The sequence below is a fragment of the Salmo salar genome, chromosome 17 (assembly GCF_965601325.2).
Source record: "Salmo salar chromosome 17, fSalSal1, whole genome shotgun sequence".
Lineage (NCBI taxonomy): Eukaryota > Metazoa > Chordata > Actinopteri > Salmoniformes > Salmonidae > Salmo > Salmo salar.
In genome coordinates this window covers 51994391-52015786 of record NC_138307.1, presented here as the reverse complement: position 1 = coordinate 52015786, position 21396 = coordinate 51994391, and the positions used below count along the sequence as shown (strand labels likewise).

Below are 21396 nucleotides of genomic sequence, written 5' to 3'. Positions count from 1 at the left end.
TAAAAATTGATTTTAAACAGCGTTTGATGTGCTTCTAAGTACGATAAAGGAACATTTAGATTTTTTTTGTCTCGAAATGCACTTGCCCGTTACCCTTCGGATAGTGACCTGAATGCAAGAACAAAACGGAGGTATTTGGACATAACTATGGATTATTTGGAACAAAAACAACATTTCTTGTGGAAGTAGCAGTGCACTATGCACTCGATATGTCCGATTTTAAAATAGCTTTTCGGTGAAAGCACATTTTGCAATATTCTCAGTAGATAGCCCGGCATCACAGGGCTAGCTATTTCGACACCCAGCAAGTTTAGCACTCACCAAAGTCAGATTTACTATAAGAAAAATGTTATTACCTTTGCTGTTCTTCATCAGAATGCACTCCCAGGACTTCTACTTCAATAACAAATGTTGGTTTGGTCCCAAATAATCCATTGTTATATCCAAATAGCGGCGTTTTGTTCGTGCGTTCAAGACACTATCCGAAAGGGTAAATAAGGGTGACGAGCATGGCGCATTTCGTGACAAAAAAATTCTAAATATTCCATTACCGTACTTCGAAGCATGTCAACCGCTGTTTAAAATCAATTTTTATGCAATTTTTCTCGTAAAAAAGCGATAATATTCCGACCAGGAATCTGCGTTTAGGTAAAAAGAGGAAAGAAAATAAAACATGGGGTCGACTCGTGCACGCGCCTAAGCCCATTTTCCTCTGATCGGCCACTTGCCAAACGCGATAATGTGTTTCAGCCAGAGGCTGCCTCGATATCATTCAGCTTTTTCCCGGGCTCTGAGAGCCTATGGGAGCCGTAGGAAGTGTCACGTTACAGCAAAGATCCTCAGTCTTCAATAAAAAGAGCCAAGATGAACAACAACTTGTCAGACAGGCCACTTCCTGTTCAGAATCTTCTCAGGTTTTTGCCTGCCATATGAGTTCTGTTATACTCACAGACACCATTCAAACAGTTTTAGAAACTTTAGGGTGTTTTCTATCCAAAGCCAATAATTATATGCATATTCTAGTTACTGGGCAGGAGTAGTAACCAGATTAAATCGGGTACGTTTTTTATGCGGCCGTGTCAATACTGCCCCCTAGCCCTAACAGGTTAGTCAGAAAGTCATTTTCATTTCAAGTTAAAGTGTACTGTTAGCTAGCTAGCTAATGTTTGCTGGCTGGCTCGCTAGCTAACGTTACGTGTATGATCTGTGTAGTAATATTATTCGTATCTCAGAGCCATTTGCTTTGCGAGTTATAGCCTAATGTTAGCTAGCTAACATTGAACCTGGTTGGTTAGCTACCTGCTGATTCATGCAGGGTAGTAATGTCATGGGTTGTGATTATGGTTCATTGTTTAGCTGTCTTAACAGAATGTTCATGATGTCACTGCAACAACTGTTGATAGATGTAGTTGGTAAATTCGCTCTGGCTATCTACTCCGATTTCAGGGCACTCTTATCTCAGTGAGACAGAGAGCAAAATAACTGACGGATTTACGAACGCTCAACACCTGCTGAATATGGCCAGTGTCAGTAAACGTTGGCAAAAAAGCAGAATTAAGTATTTGCTAGCAGCACATTTGCAGTCACCAATGATCTGGATGACATAAAAACAGCCTAACCAGCTCTGCTACGGTAGTAAAATGGTCAGAGTGAACTCCCTTGTGTCTGGTAGTAGCTAGCAAGCTAGCCAACGTTAGCTTGGGTGCTTGACGGCTGTTGTTTGGACAGAACGCTCGGATCAACCCAGTGTGCGCTCTGAACGCTCCAAGAGCAAAACGCTCTGAATTTACGAACGCTCAGAGCACACTCTGGTACTCCAGATTAAATTTACGAACACATCCATAGTATAAACCAGCCTTTAGTCTTGAAATCTTTGGTTGTTTAGTACATGGCCTCACATGCGAATCGGTAAAGAGATGGGTGTGAACAATACCGAACGGTGTAGACAAAGGAGAGCTCTCCAGTAGGTGTACCAAAACATTCAAAGGCCAAGTTTATCAACTTTCAAAGCAGAATTACTTTCCCAATGTTCCTCAACTGTAGTGTATGATATATCATTTTCTAGCTCTGAGTCACTACTTTTATCCAATGTAAAAAACACAATTTCGAATTTTGCTACAGAAGACCAAATTGAGCCGGTTGGTCACAAATATAGTAATAAACAAAAACATGAAATTGGTGTCTGTGTTGTATCTTAAAAGCACAAGCAACACATCTACACATTTGCAAAACATTCCTTTATTATAAATAAATCATTTGTATAAAAACTGGCATGCTTCAACCAGGGCATTTACAGATTCACAAGCCAGAGCTACCCATCCAGTTAGCCAATCGATACAAGAGACAAACTTTCTGAGTATGCAAGGTCGCACGACAGATGGGACAAGAATGAAAAAATCTTCACAACCACAAAAATACTTACAAGTAGAATAACAATAAACATCATGGTCAATTCTCATAGTTTCTTCTATTTTCTCTTTTAAATATTTAATTTTTTAAAACTCTTTAAATGACTTTTTATCTCCCATATACATCTCCCATATGTATAACTTTTACACTGTTTTGTTTTGTTATGTTTTTCTTCTTTTTTATTCATTTTTTTCTCTGGACCATAGAGCCTGCAGTGGATTTTTTTAAACCGTTAAATCTCTTTTTTTCACGGTTAGTTCAAAGTTTATGGCAGGACCGTTGTGCTGTGATTTACAGGAAGAGAGCGAACGGGGCCCACTGATTGGTGGTTGGTCTTTGTGGTCCCGCCTCTCTGGTGGTGGGTCGGTTTGATGCTTTCAGAACAATATAAAATGTCTCATGCTTGGTTAGCGGTGGCGGTGGGAGTTCCATCTGTCTGTCCGTCTTTACGTCCGTCAGTCCGTCATCTATCTGTCTGAGTGACAGCTCCTTTCCTCAGCTGTTCTCGCCCCTGGGGACCCTCCCTCCACTTTGGTGCTGTTAAGATGTTCAGATGGCATGATTACTGTAGCTGACATATGTTGTCTTAGTTGATGAAGCTGCCAGGGGGAAAAAGAGGGGAAGAGAGGAGAGGAAATATATCAGGAGATCTATATTTCCTATTGAGTGTAATATTAGTGCACACCTGCATCTGGGGTCTGAGGCTGTGTTTGTCAAGTCCGTTATGTTACATGTCCCCTGTAGCTGTTGGTTGTAAATGTCAGTTGTTTTTAAGCGACCATGGACCGCTGGCGCTGAGCTATCGTCAAGACGGTACCCTGTGCCCGCCTTGATTAGGAGGATTTTAAAGGAGACAATGTGTCAAACTGTAAGAATCAAAACTGTTCCAACAGTTTCTTCTTCACACAACACAAACCCTAGGCAGTTAGCATTTGAAAATAATGTCTCAGGCAGACTGTGGTTTATGAAAATTAACTCTGTGTGCGTACGTGTGTACGTGTGTGTGTGTACGTGTGTGTGTGTACGTGTGTGTGTGTGTGTGTACGTGTGTGTGTGTGTGTGTGTGTGTGTGTGTGTGTGTGTGTGTGTGTGTGTGTGTGTGTGTGTGTGTGTGTCTGTGTGTCTGTGTGTGTGTGTGTGTCTGTGTGTGTTATTCTAGCCGACTAAACTGCTGACTGCAAGACTTCTGGGCGTTCAGGTCTGTAATGAAGAAATAGTTAAACCTGCTGCAGTTCAGAACACAGAACAGAGTAAACGAAGCCTAATTACTCCAAACACTCCAGAACCGTTTAAACCTCTCAGAACACCCAGATCAACTCTGTGATTAAATAAATGTTTTAAACACCCACTGAACATTCTGAATCTCCACTGGTGAATTAAAACATTTTCCAGGTCGTAGTGTCGATGAGGCAAGACTGGCTCCTCACACAACAAAGCTTTGACGTTTAAGTAAGCTGCTCCACATAGTTAAGCTGAATGGGAAGCTCATTTTAACACTCTGTATGTGAAGTAAACAATAGTGCTCAAAAAACAGGTTGCAGCACTCAAGCTGCTCTATCAAGAACATTGTTTACAACTCAGACATTACATTTTCTGTTATTAAAAATACTGATATTTCAATGAGAGATATGAAAAAGGGTCTTACATGTTACTACTGTTATACTGTAGTTGTAGAGATTATCAAAAGGTTGGTTATATCAGTGTAGTTGTATAGATTCTTTCTGTTGTGTGTAATTGTAGATCTATAGATTTGGGTTTTTTTCTATGAGTTTAGGTGTATAGATTGTTAGTTATATTAGTGTAGATCAGGGATCATCAACTAGATTCAGCCACGGGTGGATTTTTTTGGAGCGGATGGTCGGGGGGACGGAACATAATTACAAATTGACCGCAAGAATCCCAAACAGATATGTTTGACTAAAACATAACAATTTCAAATCTTGTTTACATTTGTATATGATCCCGTGTCTCTCTATTATGCGTGGGAATACTTGGGGTCAGATTTCCCAAAAAATGTATTACTTGTAGCTGATTTCCTGGTGTTTTGACAGTCTTTTATGTCCAACAACGAAAATTCAACAAACACTTTATTTGTAATTTTTTTTTTTTACTTGGGGGGCCAAATAAAACCATTCAGCCCATGGACCGTCAGTTGGGGAACCCTGGTGTAGATGTACTATATATGTGTATACTGTTACTATAGGTGTATACAATATATCATTAGATATATAAGTGTATCATGTATAGGTTAGTAAAGGTGTGTTCTTACTCACTGTTGGTCTCCATGCTCTCACACAGCTCCGTCTTGACCTCTCCGTTGGGCCGTTCGCCTCCCTTCTGCAGCTTGCCTGACATGGTGGCGGCGGTGACGATGGCCTTGAAGCTGCGTTTACGCTTGGGGATGTTCTGCTCCGGGTGAAAGATGATGACGTAGACCTTGGGCATGTACAGCATCCCCAGAGAGACAGAGGCGCTGAGGCTGAGCGAGATAGTCAGGGTGGTGGTCTGGATGTACATCTGGTGAGGGGAGAGAGGCAGGGGGGAGGGAGGGAGGGAGGGAGAGAGAGAGAGAGAGAGAGTAGAGGCATCAACATACTGTAACCACTGTACACCGACCAATCTACGCTGATATAAACTATACGCTGACATACAACCATACGCTGATATAAAGCCATACGCTGATATAAACCATACGCTGATATAAACCATACGCTGACATAAACCATACGCTGACATAAACCATACGCTGACATAAACCATACGCTGATATAAACCATACGCTGATATAAACCATACGCTGATATAAACCATACGCTGACATAAACCATACGCTGACATAAACCATACGCTGATATAAACCATACGCTGATATAAACCATACGTTGATATAAACCATACGCTGATATAAACCATACGCTGATATAAACCATACGCTGATATAAACCATACGCTGATATAAACCATACGCTGACATAAACCATACGCTGACATAAACCATACGCTGACATAAACCATACGCTGATATAAACCATACGCTGATATAAACCATACGCTGATATAAACCATACGCTGATATAAACCATACGCTGATATAAACCATACGCTGATATAAACCATACGCTGACATAAACCATACGCTGATATAAACCATACGCTGACATAAACCATACGCTGATATAAACCATACGCTGACATAAACCATACGCTGATATAAACCATACGCTGATATAAACCATACGCTGATATAAACCATACGCTGATATAAACCATACGCTGATATAAACCATACGCTGATATAAACCATACACTGATATAAACCATACGCTGATATAAACCATACACTGATATAAACCATACGCTGATATAAACCATACACTGATATAAACCATACGCTGATAACCCTACAATGGCTACTGTACAATGTCAGAAAGTATAATTGACAAAACCCCTATGGTATCATATCACTGAGTGGAGGCTTCATCAGAAATAAACACAAACCTGCGCACACACACACAGACACACTAACACACACACACACAAACACAAACACACAGACCCCTCCACCATCGGAAGGATTCCTCTCAAAGCGCAGCCACTCATCTGTGTCCATCCCTGACTATAGCATGGTGTAGGAATCACAGCGAGCAGATGGCCAGTCACGCTTCTTCAGTCACAACAACACAACACAGTCCCGGCTAGCCAGCGTAGCATTCCGCTGAGGAGGAAAAACAAAGCAGGGCTCCACCACCCGCTCCCTCGCCAAGAGAGAACAGGCGTGAACAGATTACACATGTTGACAGTAATACCAATTTACAGTATATCCTCTCTAATGAGAGCATCCAGAAAGAAGATAAGAAAAGGCTTAGACGTTGAAGTGTGTGTGTGTACATGTGTGTGTGCGTGTGAGTGAGTGTGTGTGTAGGGTGGTAGAAATTATCCAAACATTATGTTGAATATAATAAACTAGACTCATCAATATGACTCCATTATCATGTGAATGCTACAGTAGATGTCCAGTGGGTATCGCCAAGGTTGCGAACCTTGCATCACCACTCGGAATACTATAAGATGCACGTGTCTAGGTTTACCGTTATGCAATTATTAAGAGGCTAAGGGACAAAGGAACTAATGTCTTGCAATCAATGTCCTAGCATTTAATGATTGAGTTAACCTTGACTCAGAGATGCATAGTTAGACCAAGCATATAGAGTGGCTTGCGAAAGTATTCACCCCCTTGGCATTTTTCCTATTTTGTTGCCTTACAACCTGGAATGAAAATAGATTTTTTTGTATCATTTGATTTACACAACATGCCTACCACTTTGAAGATGCAAAATATTTTTTATTGTGAAACAAATAAGAAATAAGACAAAAAAAAACTTGAGCGTGCATAACTATTCACCCACCAAAGTCAATACTTTGTAGAGCCACCTTTTGTAACATTTACAGCTGCAAGTCTCTTGGGATATGTCTCTATAAACTTGGCACATCTAGCCATTGGGATTTTTGCCCAATCTTCAAGGCAAAACTGCTCCAGCTCCTTCAAGTTGGATGGGTTCCGCTGGTGTACAGCAATCTTTAAGTCATACCACAGATTCTCAATTGGATTGAGGTCTGGGCTTTGACCAGGCCATTCCAAGACATGTAAATGTTTCCCCTTAAACCCCACGAGTGTTGCTTTAACAGTATGCTTAAGGTTATTGTCCTGCTCTTGAAGACTGAAACAGGTTTCCTTCAAGAATTTCCCTGTATTTAAAGCCATCCATCATTCCTTCCATTCTGACCAGTTTCCCAGTCCCCACCGATGAAAAACATCCCCACAGCATGATGCTGCGATCACCATGCTTCACTGAAGGGATGGGGGATGAGAGGTGTTGGGTTTGCTCCAGACATAGCGTTTTCCTTGATGGCCAAAAAGCTCAATTTTAGTCTCATCTAACCAGAGTACCTTCTTCCATATGTTCGGGGAGTCTCCAACATGCCTTTTGGCGAACACCAAACATGTTTGCTTATTTTTTTTCATTAATAAATGGCTTTTTTTGGCCACTCTTCCGTGAAGCCCAGCTCTATGTAGTGTACGGCTTAAAGAGGGTCTATGGACAGATACTCTTTGAAGGAGCTTTGCAGCTCCTTCAGGGTTATCTTTGGTCTCTTTGTTGCCTCTCTGATTAATGCCCTCCTTGCCTAGTCCGTGAGTTTTGGTGGGCGGCCCTCTCTTGGCAGGTTTGTTGTGGTTCCATATTCTTTCCATTTTTAATAATGGATTTAATGGTGCTCTGTGGGATGTTCAAAGTTTCGGGATATTTTTTTATAACCCAACCCTAATCTGTGCTTCTCCACAACTTTGACCCTGACCAGTTTGGAGAGCTCCTTGGTCTTCATGGTGCCACTTGCTTGGTGGTGCTGCTTGCTTAGTGATGTTGCAGACTCTGGGGCCTTTCAGAACAGGTGTATATATACTGAGATCATGTGACAGATCATGTGACACTGAGATTGCACACAGGTGGACTATATTTAACTAATTATGTGACTTCTGAAGGTAAATGGTTGCAGCAGATCTTATTTGAGGGCTTCATAGCAAATGGGGTGAATACATATGCACGCACCACTTTTCGATTTTGAATTTTGTTTAATATTTTTTTTAAGTAATATTTTTCATTTCACTTCACCAATTTTGTCACGTCCTGTCCATAGAGAGCCTTTCTATTTCTCTATTTGGTCAGGTCAGGGTGTGATTTGGGTGGGCAATCTAGTTTTCTTATTTCTTTGTTTGGCCGGTATGGTCCCTAATCAGAGGCAGCTGTCTATCGTTGTCTCTGATTGGGGATCATACTTAGGCAGCCCTTTTCCCACCTGTGATGGTGGGATCTTGTTTTTGAGTAACACAGTTTCTCTGTAACAATAAATCCATAGCACTTACAGTATAATGAAACATAGCTCTTTATGAACTCTTGAAACAATCCAAACATGGCAATTTAATTCATACAGTAATATAAATTTAGTCGATTCAAGTTTCATCAGTCTTCACCTCTCCTGGCTTCAGTGACCCTAGGACTTCTGTGAGAATGTCTCTTCATTGAGATTGTCACAGATACGGTGTGTTTGACCCCTATGATAGCCCACAGATGGTCCGTCTTTCAAACAATGCCATAAATCGTGATTGAGTCATCACACTGGGCCAGCAAGTTGCTAGAGGCATCTTCATCACTGGCCTTTCTCATCGTTCATATTTGTTCACTCTCTATTTTCCACTACGTGTGTGTGTGTACATAATGCATGCGTGTGTATAGTGTGCTCTGACAATGTACTAACGGTGTGGACTGGTACACATCTCTAGGCAGGCCTTGAGGCCTGCGTGCCACGACTTCGGCATGGCAGCAGTATTATCTGTGTGTCAGTGTGTGTCAACTAGCGTTAGTGTTATAGGTGTGAGTTAGCTAGAGGGCTAATGTGATACTCCATTAGCCGTTACAGGATCGGTACTGTTTGGCGTAGCACAGAATTTTCAACCAACCTTATCTTCGTTCGGCCGAACATGTATCTTCTTAAATGTCCATGACCAGTTGCAAGTAGATGGTTTGAACTTAGAAAATGCTGTGTTATTAAAGTAAATACATGTTTTGCTCTATGAAGTAATCCAACAATGTGTACGCCGACATCTCTATTTCAAAAGATACATGTTTAGCCGAATCGAGAACGAAGACAGTATCACCAAGTTAAGGTAGGTCGAAAATTCTCTATGCTACACCAAGCAGTACCTATCCTGTCACGTCTAATGGTGCATCATATTGGCCCGTTTCAATCTGCTAGCTACAGGTAACTACCAAAATAAAGGAAACACTTGAGTAAATGAGGGTTACAAAGTATATTGAAAGAAGGTGCTTCCACACAGGTGTGGTTCCTGAGTTAATTAAGCAATTAACGTGCCATCATGCTTAGGGTGTTAAAAATGTTAAAAAATGTGTGTTAAAAAATGCTTGGCAGGCAATTATTTTAGCTATGATGGCTATGCCCCCATAGGATGACATTTCCCCCATCCAAAACAGTTTTATGAGCATGAAAACAATGTAAACCATATCCTATATCCATGGCCATCTCAGTCACCAGATCTCAACCCAGTTGAACACTTATGGGGAAACTTGGAGCGGTGCCTGAGACAGCGTTTTCTACCACCATCAACAAAACACCAAATGATGGAATTTCCAATGGAAGAATGGTGCGAGTGTAGAACCTATGTGTGAGCAGCTCTTCAATGCCAGCTGTGTGACTCATACAGCAGGTCACCCTGTTAGCTAAGCTCTCTGTCCCTGTGACATCCCTTTCCTCTCACATCAGCTCCGGAGAGAACATATCGTACCAACACAACAACAGCTGCCTAGAGGGAGAATAGACTAGAGAACACATTATAGGGCATTTATGCAGTAGGTGCTACTCATACAGCCAGACTAAGGTAGGGAAGTATCCTACCAAAAAACGACCATTTAATTCAAAATGTCACTGTCTCCCACTGACATTGACGCATGACTAAAGGAAATGTTGATTTAAGTGGAAGTTAGGATTCACTCCATTTTAGAGCAATACTTTTGGTGCACTATATGTGAAGAATAGGGTGCCATATGGGATTGGCCCCAATTCCCTCTTCAGTGACTCATCAAATGCTCATTCAACGACATGGACACTCAACTCCTAATATCTGATCTGAGTTTATCTTCACAGCGGTTATGTGTTATCTACTTTAATAGGATATAGAGCAACTTAAGCTGTAGATTACCGCAGAAGGATCCCTGGGTGAACGTGGGCAGAGAGATCAGAGCACTGACAGGACGGTGTGTTCATACAGAGAGTGATCTCCTCCGACGAGAGAAGGGAAACAGAGGAGAGACAGAGAGGGGAGGAGGGAGAGAGGAGAAGAGAAGAGAGAGAAAGAGATAAAGGGAATAGGGGAGAGACAGGGAGAATGAAAAAGACAAGAGGTAGAATGACAGTCAAAGAGGGAGAAAGAGAGAAAAAACAGAGAGCGAGAAAAGAAAAATAGAGCAATAGAGAGAGGTATTCCTCAGAGCACTAAGCCCTCCATTACAAAAGCAGCACGTCTGGAGATAGCAGTTTTCATTACACTCTGCCGAGAGCAGGAGGATCCACCCAGCAGATGTATTTAACCTTTATTTAACTAGGCAAGTCAGTTAAGAAAAAATTCCTATTTACAATGACTGTCTGACACCGGCCAAACCCTAAGCCGGACGATGCTGGGCCAATTGTGCACCGCCCTATGGGACTCACAATCACAGCCAGTTGTGATACAGCCTAGAATCGAACCAGGGTCTGTAGTGACGCCTCTAGCACTGAGATGCAGTGCCTTAGACCGCTGCGCCACTCGGGAGCCAGCAGATGTTTGCTGTACAGCCACACATGCACGCACACACAAACACACTCTCCCCCTCTCTGTCTCTCTCACTCTTTCTCTCTCTTTTTCTATCTCTCTCCCTCCCTCTCTCTCTTTCTCTCCTCTCTATCGCCCCTCCATCTCTTCCTCGCTGGGCAGGTATGATAGGTGGAAATGGTAAATATGTGCTTTAGTGGGGCTGTGAATAGGGCAATTAGCTCCACTCTGCTAGCCACCACTGCTCTCCTTCCTATGGTATAAAGCTGTCTTTAGAGAAGTCAATACTCTAGGCTTTGTGTCATTACCTCCATCCAAAACCATCACTTAAACCACAGGGTTGTTTTTTTTTAAAACTGTAATCCATTACGTTACAAGCTAAAAATATTGTCATCAGATTACAGATACCTTTGAAAAACTAGACGATTACTTCGTGGATTACTTTTAAATTCAGAAAGGATGTTTGTGGAAAACAATCTTGACACTTCTCTGTTTTCTCAATGACATTTAAATCAGCATTGAAAAAAGGCACAAGTTTAAGTTTGTTAGACCTGAGAGAGTCTGACCATAAGACAGAGACCACTATGATTACACACAAAATGTATTTTATGGATCGCGGAAAAAGAGCAGGAATAGGCTTTTGTAGGCTACAGTCCAAGATATGTCTTCCAATAGTGCGACTGCTGTCGGCATCCAAGATAATCCAACTTGAATAAACGTTTGGAGGTAAGGATTACAGCAGTCTACGGCGATACGGATATCACTTATTACTGATATCTACATTGTGCATTGATGTGAATCACACTGCTGCTCTTATATATATCCATGGATTCTTGAAGAATAGAACTTATAAATGCCTCATGAGCTTAGTTCAACTGTTGTAACCCATCAGAACCCAAAATATAAGCTTGTTTTACTCCAATGTCTGTAAACATTGTAAATATATACAAACCCTGTATAACCTCATAACATGGTTAAAACAATACGTTTGATATCATGGATGGTCAGTCCTTGCATCCATAGCTCTGTCTATTAATCTGAGAGTGGTTACATTTCTCCAGGCCCATCCCTCAGCTTTTTACCAAAACAGAGGCGGGGCATCCGTTTTGTTATTGTTTCATCTGTGGATTTGCCCTTTAAACAGCTGCATATTATCAAGATATCAAAGTGTCACCAACAAAGAGGTAAACAATAGGTCTATAGTAAACACATAATATGGCATTCATTTTTCACATGTAAATAGCACTTTTCAGTAGTGCTCAAAGCATGCCATTCCATGAGCTCAGCATTTATTTTTCAACTCAAATCAATGAGCCCAATCAGTCCTCCATGACAACAAAATCATAAACAACAGAGTAGGGCTGGCTAATAAGTCCTTAGTTTTGGGGTTATGCTCAGGTAAAACAATTTGGCTAATCTATACTTCCATATTTCCAAGTCCTATTCTTGAAGATCAAGGGGTATAACATTTACTGGAATGACTGTAATTCTGATAGACTTTGGTTTTTAATATAAAGATATCATTTAATAGTATTATTATATGAAGTAGAAAGCGATGGGTGAAAAGAAGCCTACGTAACCAACCTATAAAGTAAAAATGAACATCCATATATGGCCAGCTATGTAAACTTTAACATTGATTTATCCTGCAATAGATGTCGTTCAATTGCTTACATACATTTGTTTGTTCTTCTAATGCCTCTTAAGGAGAAAGTAATCTAAAAGTAACAGAATGTAATCAGATTATGTTACCGAGTTTGGGTAATCCAAAAGTTACATTATAGATTACAATTTTGGACAGGTAATTAGTAACTGCAATGCAGGTATTCCCAAACTGGGGTTTGAAAAAACAACACAATGTCAAATACAGGTAGCCTAGTCAAAAAATGAACATCCAATCACATTAACCATTACTCTCTAGCGGGAATTCCACTAACGGTCCGTATGTAGCCAAACGAGGCTGCTGCTCATGTTGGTATCTGTACTGGTGTCGCAAAAGCCATGACAGGGAGACATACAGTGGCTTGCGAAAGTATTCACCCACCTTGGAATTTCTCCTATTTTGCTGCCTTACAACCTGGAATTAAAATAGATTTTTTTAAGAGTTTGTATCATTTGATTTACACAACATGCCTACCACTTTGAAGATTAAACATATTTTTTATTGTGAAAAAAACAAGAAATAAGACAAAAAAACTGAAAAATTTAGAGTGCATGACTATTCATCCCCCTAAAGTCAATACTTTGTAGAGCCACCTTTAGCAGCAATTACAGCTGCAAGTTTCTTGGGGTATGTCTCTTTAAGCTTGGCACATCTAGTCACTGGGTATCTTGCCCATTCTTCAAGGCAAACTGCTCCAGCTCCTTCAAGTTGGATGGGTTCCGCTGGTGTACAGCAATCTTTAAGTCATACCACAGATTCTCAATTCAGTTCTGAGCTTTGACTAGTTCATTCCAAGACATGTAAATGTTTCCCCTTTAACCACACGAGTATGCTTTAGCAGTATGCTTAGGGTTATTGTCCTGCTCTTGAAGACTGAAACAGGTTTCCCTCAAGAATTTCCGTGTATTTAGCGCCATAAATCATTCCTTCCATTCTCACCAGTATCCGAGTCCCTGCCCGATGAAAATACGGGATGGTGTTCTCGGGGTGATGAGAGGTGTTGGGTTTGTGCCAGACATAGCACTTTCAATAATGGCCAAAAAGCTCAATATTAGTCTCATCTGACCAGAGTACAGTTGAAGTCGGAAGTTTACATACACCTTAGCCAAATAAATGTTCAGTTAGGATCACTGCTTTATTTTAAGAATGTGAAATGTCAGAATAATTGCAGAGAGAATGATTTATTTCAGCATTTATTTCTTTCATCACATTTCCAGTGGGTTAGACGTTTACATACACTCAATTAGTATTTGGTAGCATTGCCTTTAAATTGTTTAACTTGGGTCAAACGTTTCGGGTAGCCTTCCACAAGCTTCCCACTATAAGTTGGGTGAATTTTGGCCCATTCCTCCTGACACAGCTGCTGAAACTGGGTCAAGTTTGTAGGCCTCCTTGCTCGCACACGCTTTTTCAGTTCTGCCCACACATTTTCTATAGGATTGAGGTCAGGGATTTGTGATGGCCACTCCAATACCTTGACTTTGTTGTCCTTAAGCCATTTTGCCACAACTTTGGAAGTATGCTTGGGGTCATTGTCCATTTGGAAGACCCATTTGTGAACAAGCTTTAACTTCCTGACTGATGTCTTGAGATGTTACTTCAATATATCCACATCATTTTCCTCCCCATTGATGGCATCTATTTTGTGAAGTGCACCAGTCCCTCCTGCACCAAAGCACCCCCACAACATAATGCTGCCTCCCCTGTGCTTCATGGTTGGGATGGTGTTCTTCGGCTTGCAAGCCTCCCCCTTTTTCCTCCAAACATAACGATGGTCATTATGGCCAAACGTTCTATTTTTTGTTTCATCAGACCAGAGGAGATTTCTCCAAAAAGTACGATCTTTGTCCCCATGTGCAATTACAAACTGTAGTCAAACTTGCTTTTTTATGGCGGTTTTGGAGCAGTGGCTTCTTCCTTGCTGAGCGGCCTTTCAGTTTATGTCGATATAGGACTCGTTTTACTGTGGATATAGATACTTTTGTACTTGTTTCCTCCAGCATCTTCACAAGGTTCTTCGCTGTTGTTCTGGGATTGATTTGCACTTTTTGCACCAAAGTACATCCATCTCTAGGAGACTCAACGCATCTCCTGCCTGAGCGGTATGACAGCTGCATGGTCCCATTGTGTTTATACTTGCATACAATTGTTTGTACAAATGAACGTGGTACCTTCAGGCATTTGTAAATTACTCCCAAGGATGAACCAGACTTATGGAGGTCTACAATTTTTTTCTGAGGTCTTGGCTGATTTGTTTTGATTTTCCCATGATGTCAAGCAAAGAGGCACTGAGTTTGAAGGTAGGCTTTGAAATACATCCACATGTACAACTCCAATTTACTCAAATTATGTAAATTAGCCTATCAGAAGCTTCTATAGCCATGACATAATTTTTAAGTGGTTTAAAGGCACAGTCAGCTTAGTGTATGTAAACTTCTGACCCACTGGAATTGTGATACGGTGAATTATAAGTATAAGAATCTGTCTGTAAACAATTGTTGTAAAAATTACTTGTGTCATGCACAAAGTAGATGTCCTGACCGACTTGCCAAAACTATAGTTTGCTAACAAGAAATTTGTGGAGTGGTTGAAAAACGAGTTTTAATGACTCCAACCTAAGTGTATGTAAACTGTAGAACCATTTACCAGTCAAAGTTTGGACACATCTACTCATTCCAGGTTTTTTCTTTATTTTTACTATGTAATACATTGTAGAGTAATAGTGAAGACATCAAAACTATGAAATAACACATATGGAATCATGTAGTAACCAAAAAAAGTGTTAAACAAATCAAAATATATTTTATATTTGAGATTCTTCAAAGTAGCCACCCTTTGCCTTGACAGCTTTGCACAATAGTGTTTAACACTTTTTTGCTTACTTCATGATTCCATGTGTGTTATTTCATAGCTTTGATGTCTTCACTGTTATTCTACAATGTAGAAAAACTCTTGAATGAGTAGGTGTGTCCAAACCTTTCACTGGTACTGTACTTGCAAAAAGATACAAATGTTGCACTGAAAAATCAACCCTAGCTAACACTGGCCAATTGTCTGTGCAACTACTATTGAGAGTTGTTCAATATGTGATGTCATTGAAACTCTGCACTTGTTACACTACAGAAGCCGAACCCTCTACACATGGCAAGTGTGTGCCATCTATTAGTGCAACCTCTGTCTAGACACAGATGTCAATTACATCATATGACCAGAAGATCATATCAACATCAACAATGAAGTGTATGTTTATAAAGACTCTAGGGTATAGACGTTGTATCACTTGTCTATAGTGTGTACCCTTGGACAGAGTGTTAAGCTTCTCCATCACATGGTCATTACCACAAGGGGAGTATGAGAAAGGGACCGTGCATGTCAAGCACTCAGTTAGCTATGGAACAACAGATTACTTTGCAGCAGTGGCGCAAAGTACTTAACCTGTTGGGTCTAGGGGGCAGCATTTGCACGTCTGGATAAAAAAAATGTACCCGATTTAATCTGGTTACTAATCCTACCCAGTAACTAGAATATGCATATACTTATTATATATGGATAGAAAACACTCTAAAGTTTCCAAAACTGTTTGAATGGTGTCTGTGAGTATAACAGAACTCATTTGGCAGGCAAAACCCTGAGACATTTTCTGACAGGAAGTGGATACCTGATGTGTTGTATTGACTTTAAAGCTATCCCATTGAAAAACACAGGGGTTTAGGAATATTTTGGCACTTCCTATTGCTTCCACTAGATGTCACCAGCCTTTACAAAGTGTTTTGAGTCTTCTGGAGGGAGATCTGACCGAACAAGAGCCATGGAACGGTGATGTCCCATTAGACACCTGGCGCGCTACTTCATGTTGGGTACCCTCGTTCCAATACGTTATAAAAGGCTATGCATTCGTCCACCTTGAATATTATTCATGTTCTGGTTAAAAAAGGCCCTAATGATTTATGCTATACAACGTTTGACATGTTTGAACGAACGGAAATATATTTTTTCCCCTCGTTCATGACGAGAAGTCCGGCTGGCTTACATCATGTGCTAACGAGACGGAGATTTTTGGACATAAATGATGAGCTTTTTTGAACAAAACTACATTCGTTATGGACCTGTGATACCTGGAAGTGACATCTGATGAAGAGAATCAAAGGTAATGGATTATTTACATAGTATTTTCGATTTTAGATCTCCCCAACATGACGTCTAGTCTGTATCGCAACGCGTATTTTTCTGGGCACAGTGCTCAGATTATTGCAAAGTGTGATTTCCCAGTAAGGTTATTTTTAAATCTGGCAAGTTGATTGCGTTCAAAAGATGTAAATCTATAATTCTTTAAATGACAATATAATATTTTACCAATGTTTTCTAATTTTAATTATTTAATTTGTGACGCTGACTTGACTGCCGGTTATTGGAGGGAAACGATTTCCTCAACATCAATGCCATAGTAAAACGCTGTTTTTGTATATAAATATGAACTTGATAGAACTAAAAATGCATGCATTGTCTAACATAATGTCCTAGGAGTGTCATCTGATGGAGATTGTAAAAGGTTAGTGTATCATTTTAGCTGGTTTTATGGTTTTGGTGACCCTGTCTTTGACTTGACAAAACATTACACACAACTCTTGTAAATGTACTGTCCTAACATACTCTAAATTTATGCTTTCGCCGTAAAACCTTTTTGAAATCGTAAAACGTGGTTAGATTAAGGAGATGTTTATCTTTCAAATGGTGTAACATAGTTGTATTTTTGAAAAATTTGAATTTTGACATTTATTTGGATTCAAATTTGCCGCTCTTGAAATGCACCTGCTGTTGATGGAGTGCACCACAGGTGGCACGCTAGCGTCCCACCTAGCCCCAAGAGGTTAAGTAAACATACTTTAAAGTACTACTTAAGTAGTTTTTGGGGTATCTGTACTTTACTTCACTATTTATATTTTTGCCAACTTTCACTTTTACTTCACTACATTCCTATAGAAAATTATGTACTTTTTACTCCATACATTTTCCCTGACACTCAAAAGTACTCGTTACATTTTGACAGGGAAATGGTCCAATTCACACACTTATCAAGAGAACATCCCTCGTCAACCCTACTGCCTCTGATCTGGCGGACTCACTAAACACAAATGCTTCATTTGTAAATTATGTCTGAGTGTTGGAGTGTGCCCCTGGCTATCCGTCAATAAAAAAAGAAGACAATTGTGCCGTCTGGTTTTCTTGGACAGCAGTGGCTTTTACCGTGGTGTCCTCCCATGAACACCATTCTTGTTTAGTGTTTTACGTATCGTAGACTCATCAACAGAGATGCTAGCATGTTCCAGAGATTTATGTATGTCTTTAGCTGACACTCTAGGATTCTTCTTAACCTCATTGAGCATTCTGCGCTGTGCTCTTGCAGTCATCTTTGCAGGATGGCCACTCCTTGGCAGAGTAGGAACAGTGCTGAACTTTCTCCATTTATAGACAATTTGTCTTACGTGGACTGATGCATATCAAGGATTTTAGATATACTTAGGTAACCCTTTCCAGCTTTATGCAAGTCAACAATTCTTAATCTTAGGTCTTCTGAGATCTCTATTGTTCAAGGCATGGTTCACATTAGGCAATGCTTTTGTGAATAGCAAACTCAAATTTTGTGATTGTTTTTTTATGGGGCAAGGCAGCTCTAACCAACATCTCCAATCTCATCTCATTTATTGGACTCCAGGTTAGCTCACTCCTGATTCCAATTAGCTTTTGGAGAAGTCATTAGCCTAGGGGTTCACATACTTTTTCCAACCTACACTGTGAATGTTTAAATGATGTGCTCAATAAAGACAAGAAAAATACAATCATTTGTGTGTTATTAGTTTAAGCACACTGTGTTTGTCTATTGTTGTGACTTAGATGAAGATCAGATGAAGTTTGTTGACCAATTTATGCAGAAATCCAGGTAATTCCAAATGGTTCACATGCTTTTTCTTGCCTCTGTACATAAGCTGTCACATGTACTACTACATAAGGTGCGTAAGCTGTCAGTACAGTACATAATGTACACTCACGTGTACTCATCATGACCAAAGCAATGGAGGGAGCCAAGAAATGTAAAAGCTCCAGACCATAGATTTACCGACATGGACGGCTGTAGTTGGCTACAACAAGCTCGAAGCACAGAGAAGGAGGAGATGTTACATTCATGAGGTGTATTTGCTCCTTGACTGAACTAAGTTCAAAATACGGTTGGTATGATGAAGTGTTAGAGAGAGAGAGTGGGGCAGAGACAGAGAGAGAGAGTGGGGCAGAGACAGAGAGAGAGAGAGAGTGGGGCAGAGAGAGAGAGTGGGAGAGAGAGAGAGAGAGAGAGAGAGTGGGGCAGAGAGAGAGAGAGAGAGAGAGAGAGAGAGAGAGAGAGAGAGAGAGAGAGAGAGAGAGTGGGGCAGAGAGAGAGAGAGAGAGAGAGAGAGAGAGAGAGAGAGAGTGGGGCAGAGAGAGAGAGAGAGAGAGAGAGAGAGAGAGAGAGAGAGAGAGGTATGTCAAATCAATCAAATCTAATTTTATTTGCCACATGTGCCGAATACAACATCTGTAGACCATGAAATGCTTACTTACGAGCCCTTTCTCAACAATGCAGAGTTAAAAAGGATGATAAAATAAATAACAATAACAAGGCTAAATATACAAGGAGTACCGGCTCCCAGTCAATGTGCAAAGGTACGAGGTAGTTGAGGTAATTGAACTAATATGCACATGTAGGTAGGGGTAAAGGTGACTAGACAATCAGGATACTATAGATAATGAACAGAATAGCAGCAGCGTATGTGAAGAGTGTGAAAGTGTGTCTGTGTGTGTGTGTGTGTGTGTGTGTGTGTGTGTGTGTGTGTGTGTGTGTGTGTGTGTGTGTTGTAATGTCAGTATAGTATGTGGTGAATGTGTGGGTAGAGTCCAGTGAGTTTGGACCCAGAATTCGCTCTCCGGCACCGTTTGCCGTGCGGTAGCAGAGAGAACAGCCTATGACTTGAGGGCCTGGAGTCTTTGACAAATTCTAGGGCCTTCCTCTGACACCGCCTGGTATAGAGATCCTGGATGGCAGGAAGCTTGGCCCCAGTAATGTACTGGGCCGGACACATTACCCTCTGTAGCGCCTTACGGTTGCATGTCAGGCAGTTGCCATACCAAGCGGTGAAGCAGCCAGTCAAGATGCTCTCAATGGTGCAGCTGTAGAACCTTTTGAAGATCTGAGGGTCCATTCCAAATGTGTGTGTGTGTGTGTGTGTGTGTGTGTGTGTGTGTGTGTGTGTGTGTGTGTGTGTGTGTGTGTGTGTGTGTGTGTGTGTGTGTGTGTGTGTGTGTGTGTGTATCTGCATTTGTGTTTATGCGTTAGCTCTCTTGGCGGTCGGACACACACCCTAAATATTAACCTGAGAGAGAGTGCCTGTCCAGTCTCACCACTCCCAGTACGTGATGGGCTTTAAAAAAACATCTCCTCTAATGCTCAATACTGCATTACTACATCACAGTTCAGGCACTGCAGGTTTGGGTTTGGAGTGAAGAATATCAGGGAAGACAGGCGTACTAAAGCGTGGGTCGTTGCCAGAACTAAGCATTCCACCGAATTCCGAATTCCATTCCGTCGCGCTCCAATTACAAAACTCGTCCTTGACTCATACACTTAGCTGTGACAAGCGACCAACCAGATGACACGTGCTGTGCTCTCCCACCGCCCACCTCTCTCTTTCTCTTTCTCTCTGCGACTCTCTCTCACTTACCCCCCAGCGCACATGCTGATGCTTCCCTGCTTCCAGTAATGAGTTTAGGTGTCCTTGGGATGGCCTGTCCTAAAAGGGCTTTTATGAGTAAGCTGGCTGTAGTGAGCGCTGGAGGATCCTAAACTTATTCAGACTGCCATTTGGAGTCCTCTCCTCCTTTCCTCCTCTCTCTCTCTCTCTCTCTCTCTCTCTCTCCACCAGGGGACATATCATCTCTCCTGTCAGTCTTAAAGTCTAATTACAAGATGTGGGAGGGACAGGGACAGTGGATGGGTCACAGCAGGTAGTTCATTCAAGGCATCCATCTTCTCCTCAACTAGAACTTTCTGTACACGTGACAATTCCACCTGGACCACCCCTGTATGACACCTTTGCTCCAAAACCGTTGAATACATATGATGCCACCGTGGAGTCAAAGGCAACATTGCACACCGTGTGGACAATAACGTGTTCTTTAAATTCTAGGATCATAACTAGAATCATAATGAGGATCCGGGTTACACAGTTTACTGGCGAACCGACAATAACTGTCCCTTTAATAACATGAATTGTAACAGAATCAATTGTCCATTAATTATAGTAATCAACACATCTCCCTCAAGTCCAGTATCTTCAATCCAACGGTATTTCCTAACGTTACAGCGATTGTTATTCCTCTGATTGAGATAGCATTGATCTTTGTCTAATGGACTCACTGGGTCTGCTCTCACTCCTTAGAAGAAAATATGTAAGGAAAGCCATCAACATTCAGTACAGGGTGAAAACAAGTCCAATCCCCAAGTTAAAACTCACACAACAACAAGTCACGGTAAACAAGCTAAGAGTTTCTCTCAAATCCGCTTAGCATCTTCAATTCACCATCGTTTCATACTGCCTTCTAAATCGACATGATCTAATTATGAGCGGCTACATTTTGCTCAGTTGGCCTATTGACTAAGTCTCTACCACAGGCTGTGGACACATGTCCCCAGAGGACTACGTGTGAGACAGAGGGACGTGACAGCACAACAAGTCTGGGCAAGGCCCATGTCCGTTATAGTGACTCCCGTCCTTTTCTGCTGTCTTTGTACAGTTCTGATCTGTTCGGTTCTGTCTTGCCACGGCCGGATAGTGTAGCAGCATTGTCTCTCTGCTGCTGTCATAGGTGTACCACTACATGATCAGTGTGATAGAAGTGAGGATGGCACACATCT

At 41.2% G+C, this 21396-nt stretch overlaps 1 protein-coding gene across 1 annotated transcript in view; it reads right to left on the bottom strand.

Moving 5' to 3' along the window:
• Window positions 1-2218: 2218 nt before the first annotated feature.
• LOC106576124 (metabotropic glutamate receptor 8) overlaps window positions 2219-21396 on the bottom strand; it is a 392665-nt gene continuing 373487 nt past the window's right edge. Inside the window, exons 10-11 of the mRNA XM_045699730.2 lie at window positions 4683-4926; window positions 2219-3008 (exon numbers count right to left, since the gene is read on the bottom strand). Coding sequence (XP_045555686.1) covers window positions 2959-3008; window positions 4683-4926 — 294 coding nt within the window. The 3' untranslated portion in view covers window positions 2219-2958. The remainder of the gene's footprint in view (window positions 3009-4682; window positions 4927-21396) is intronic.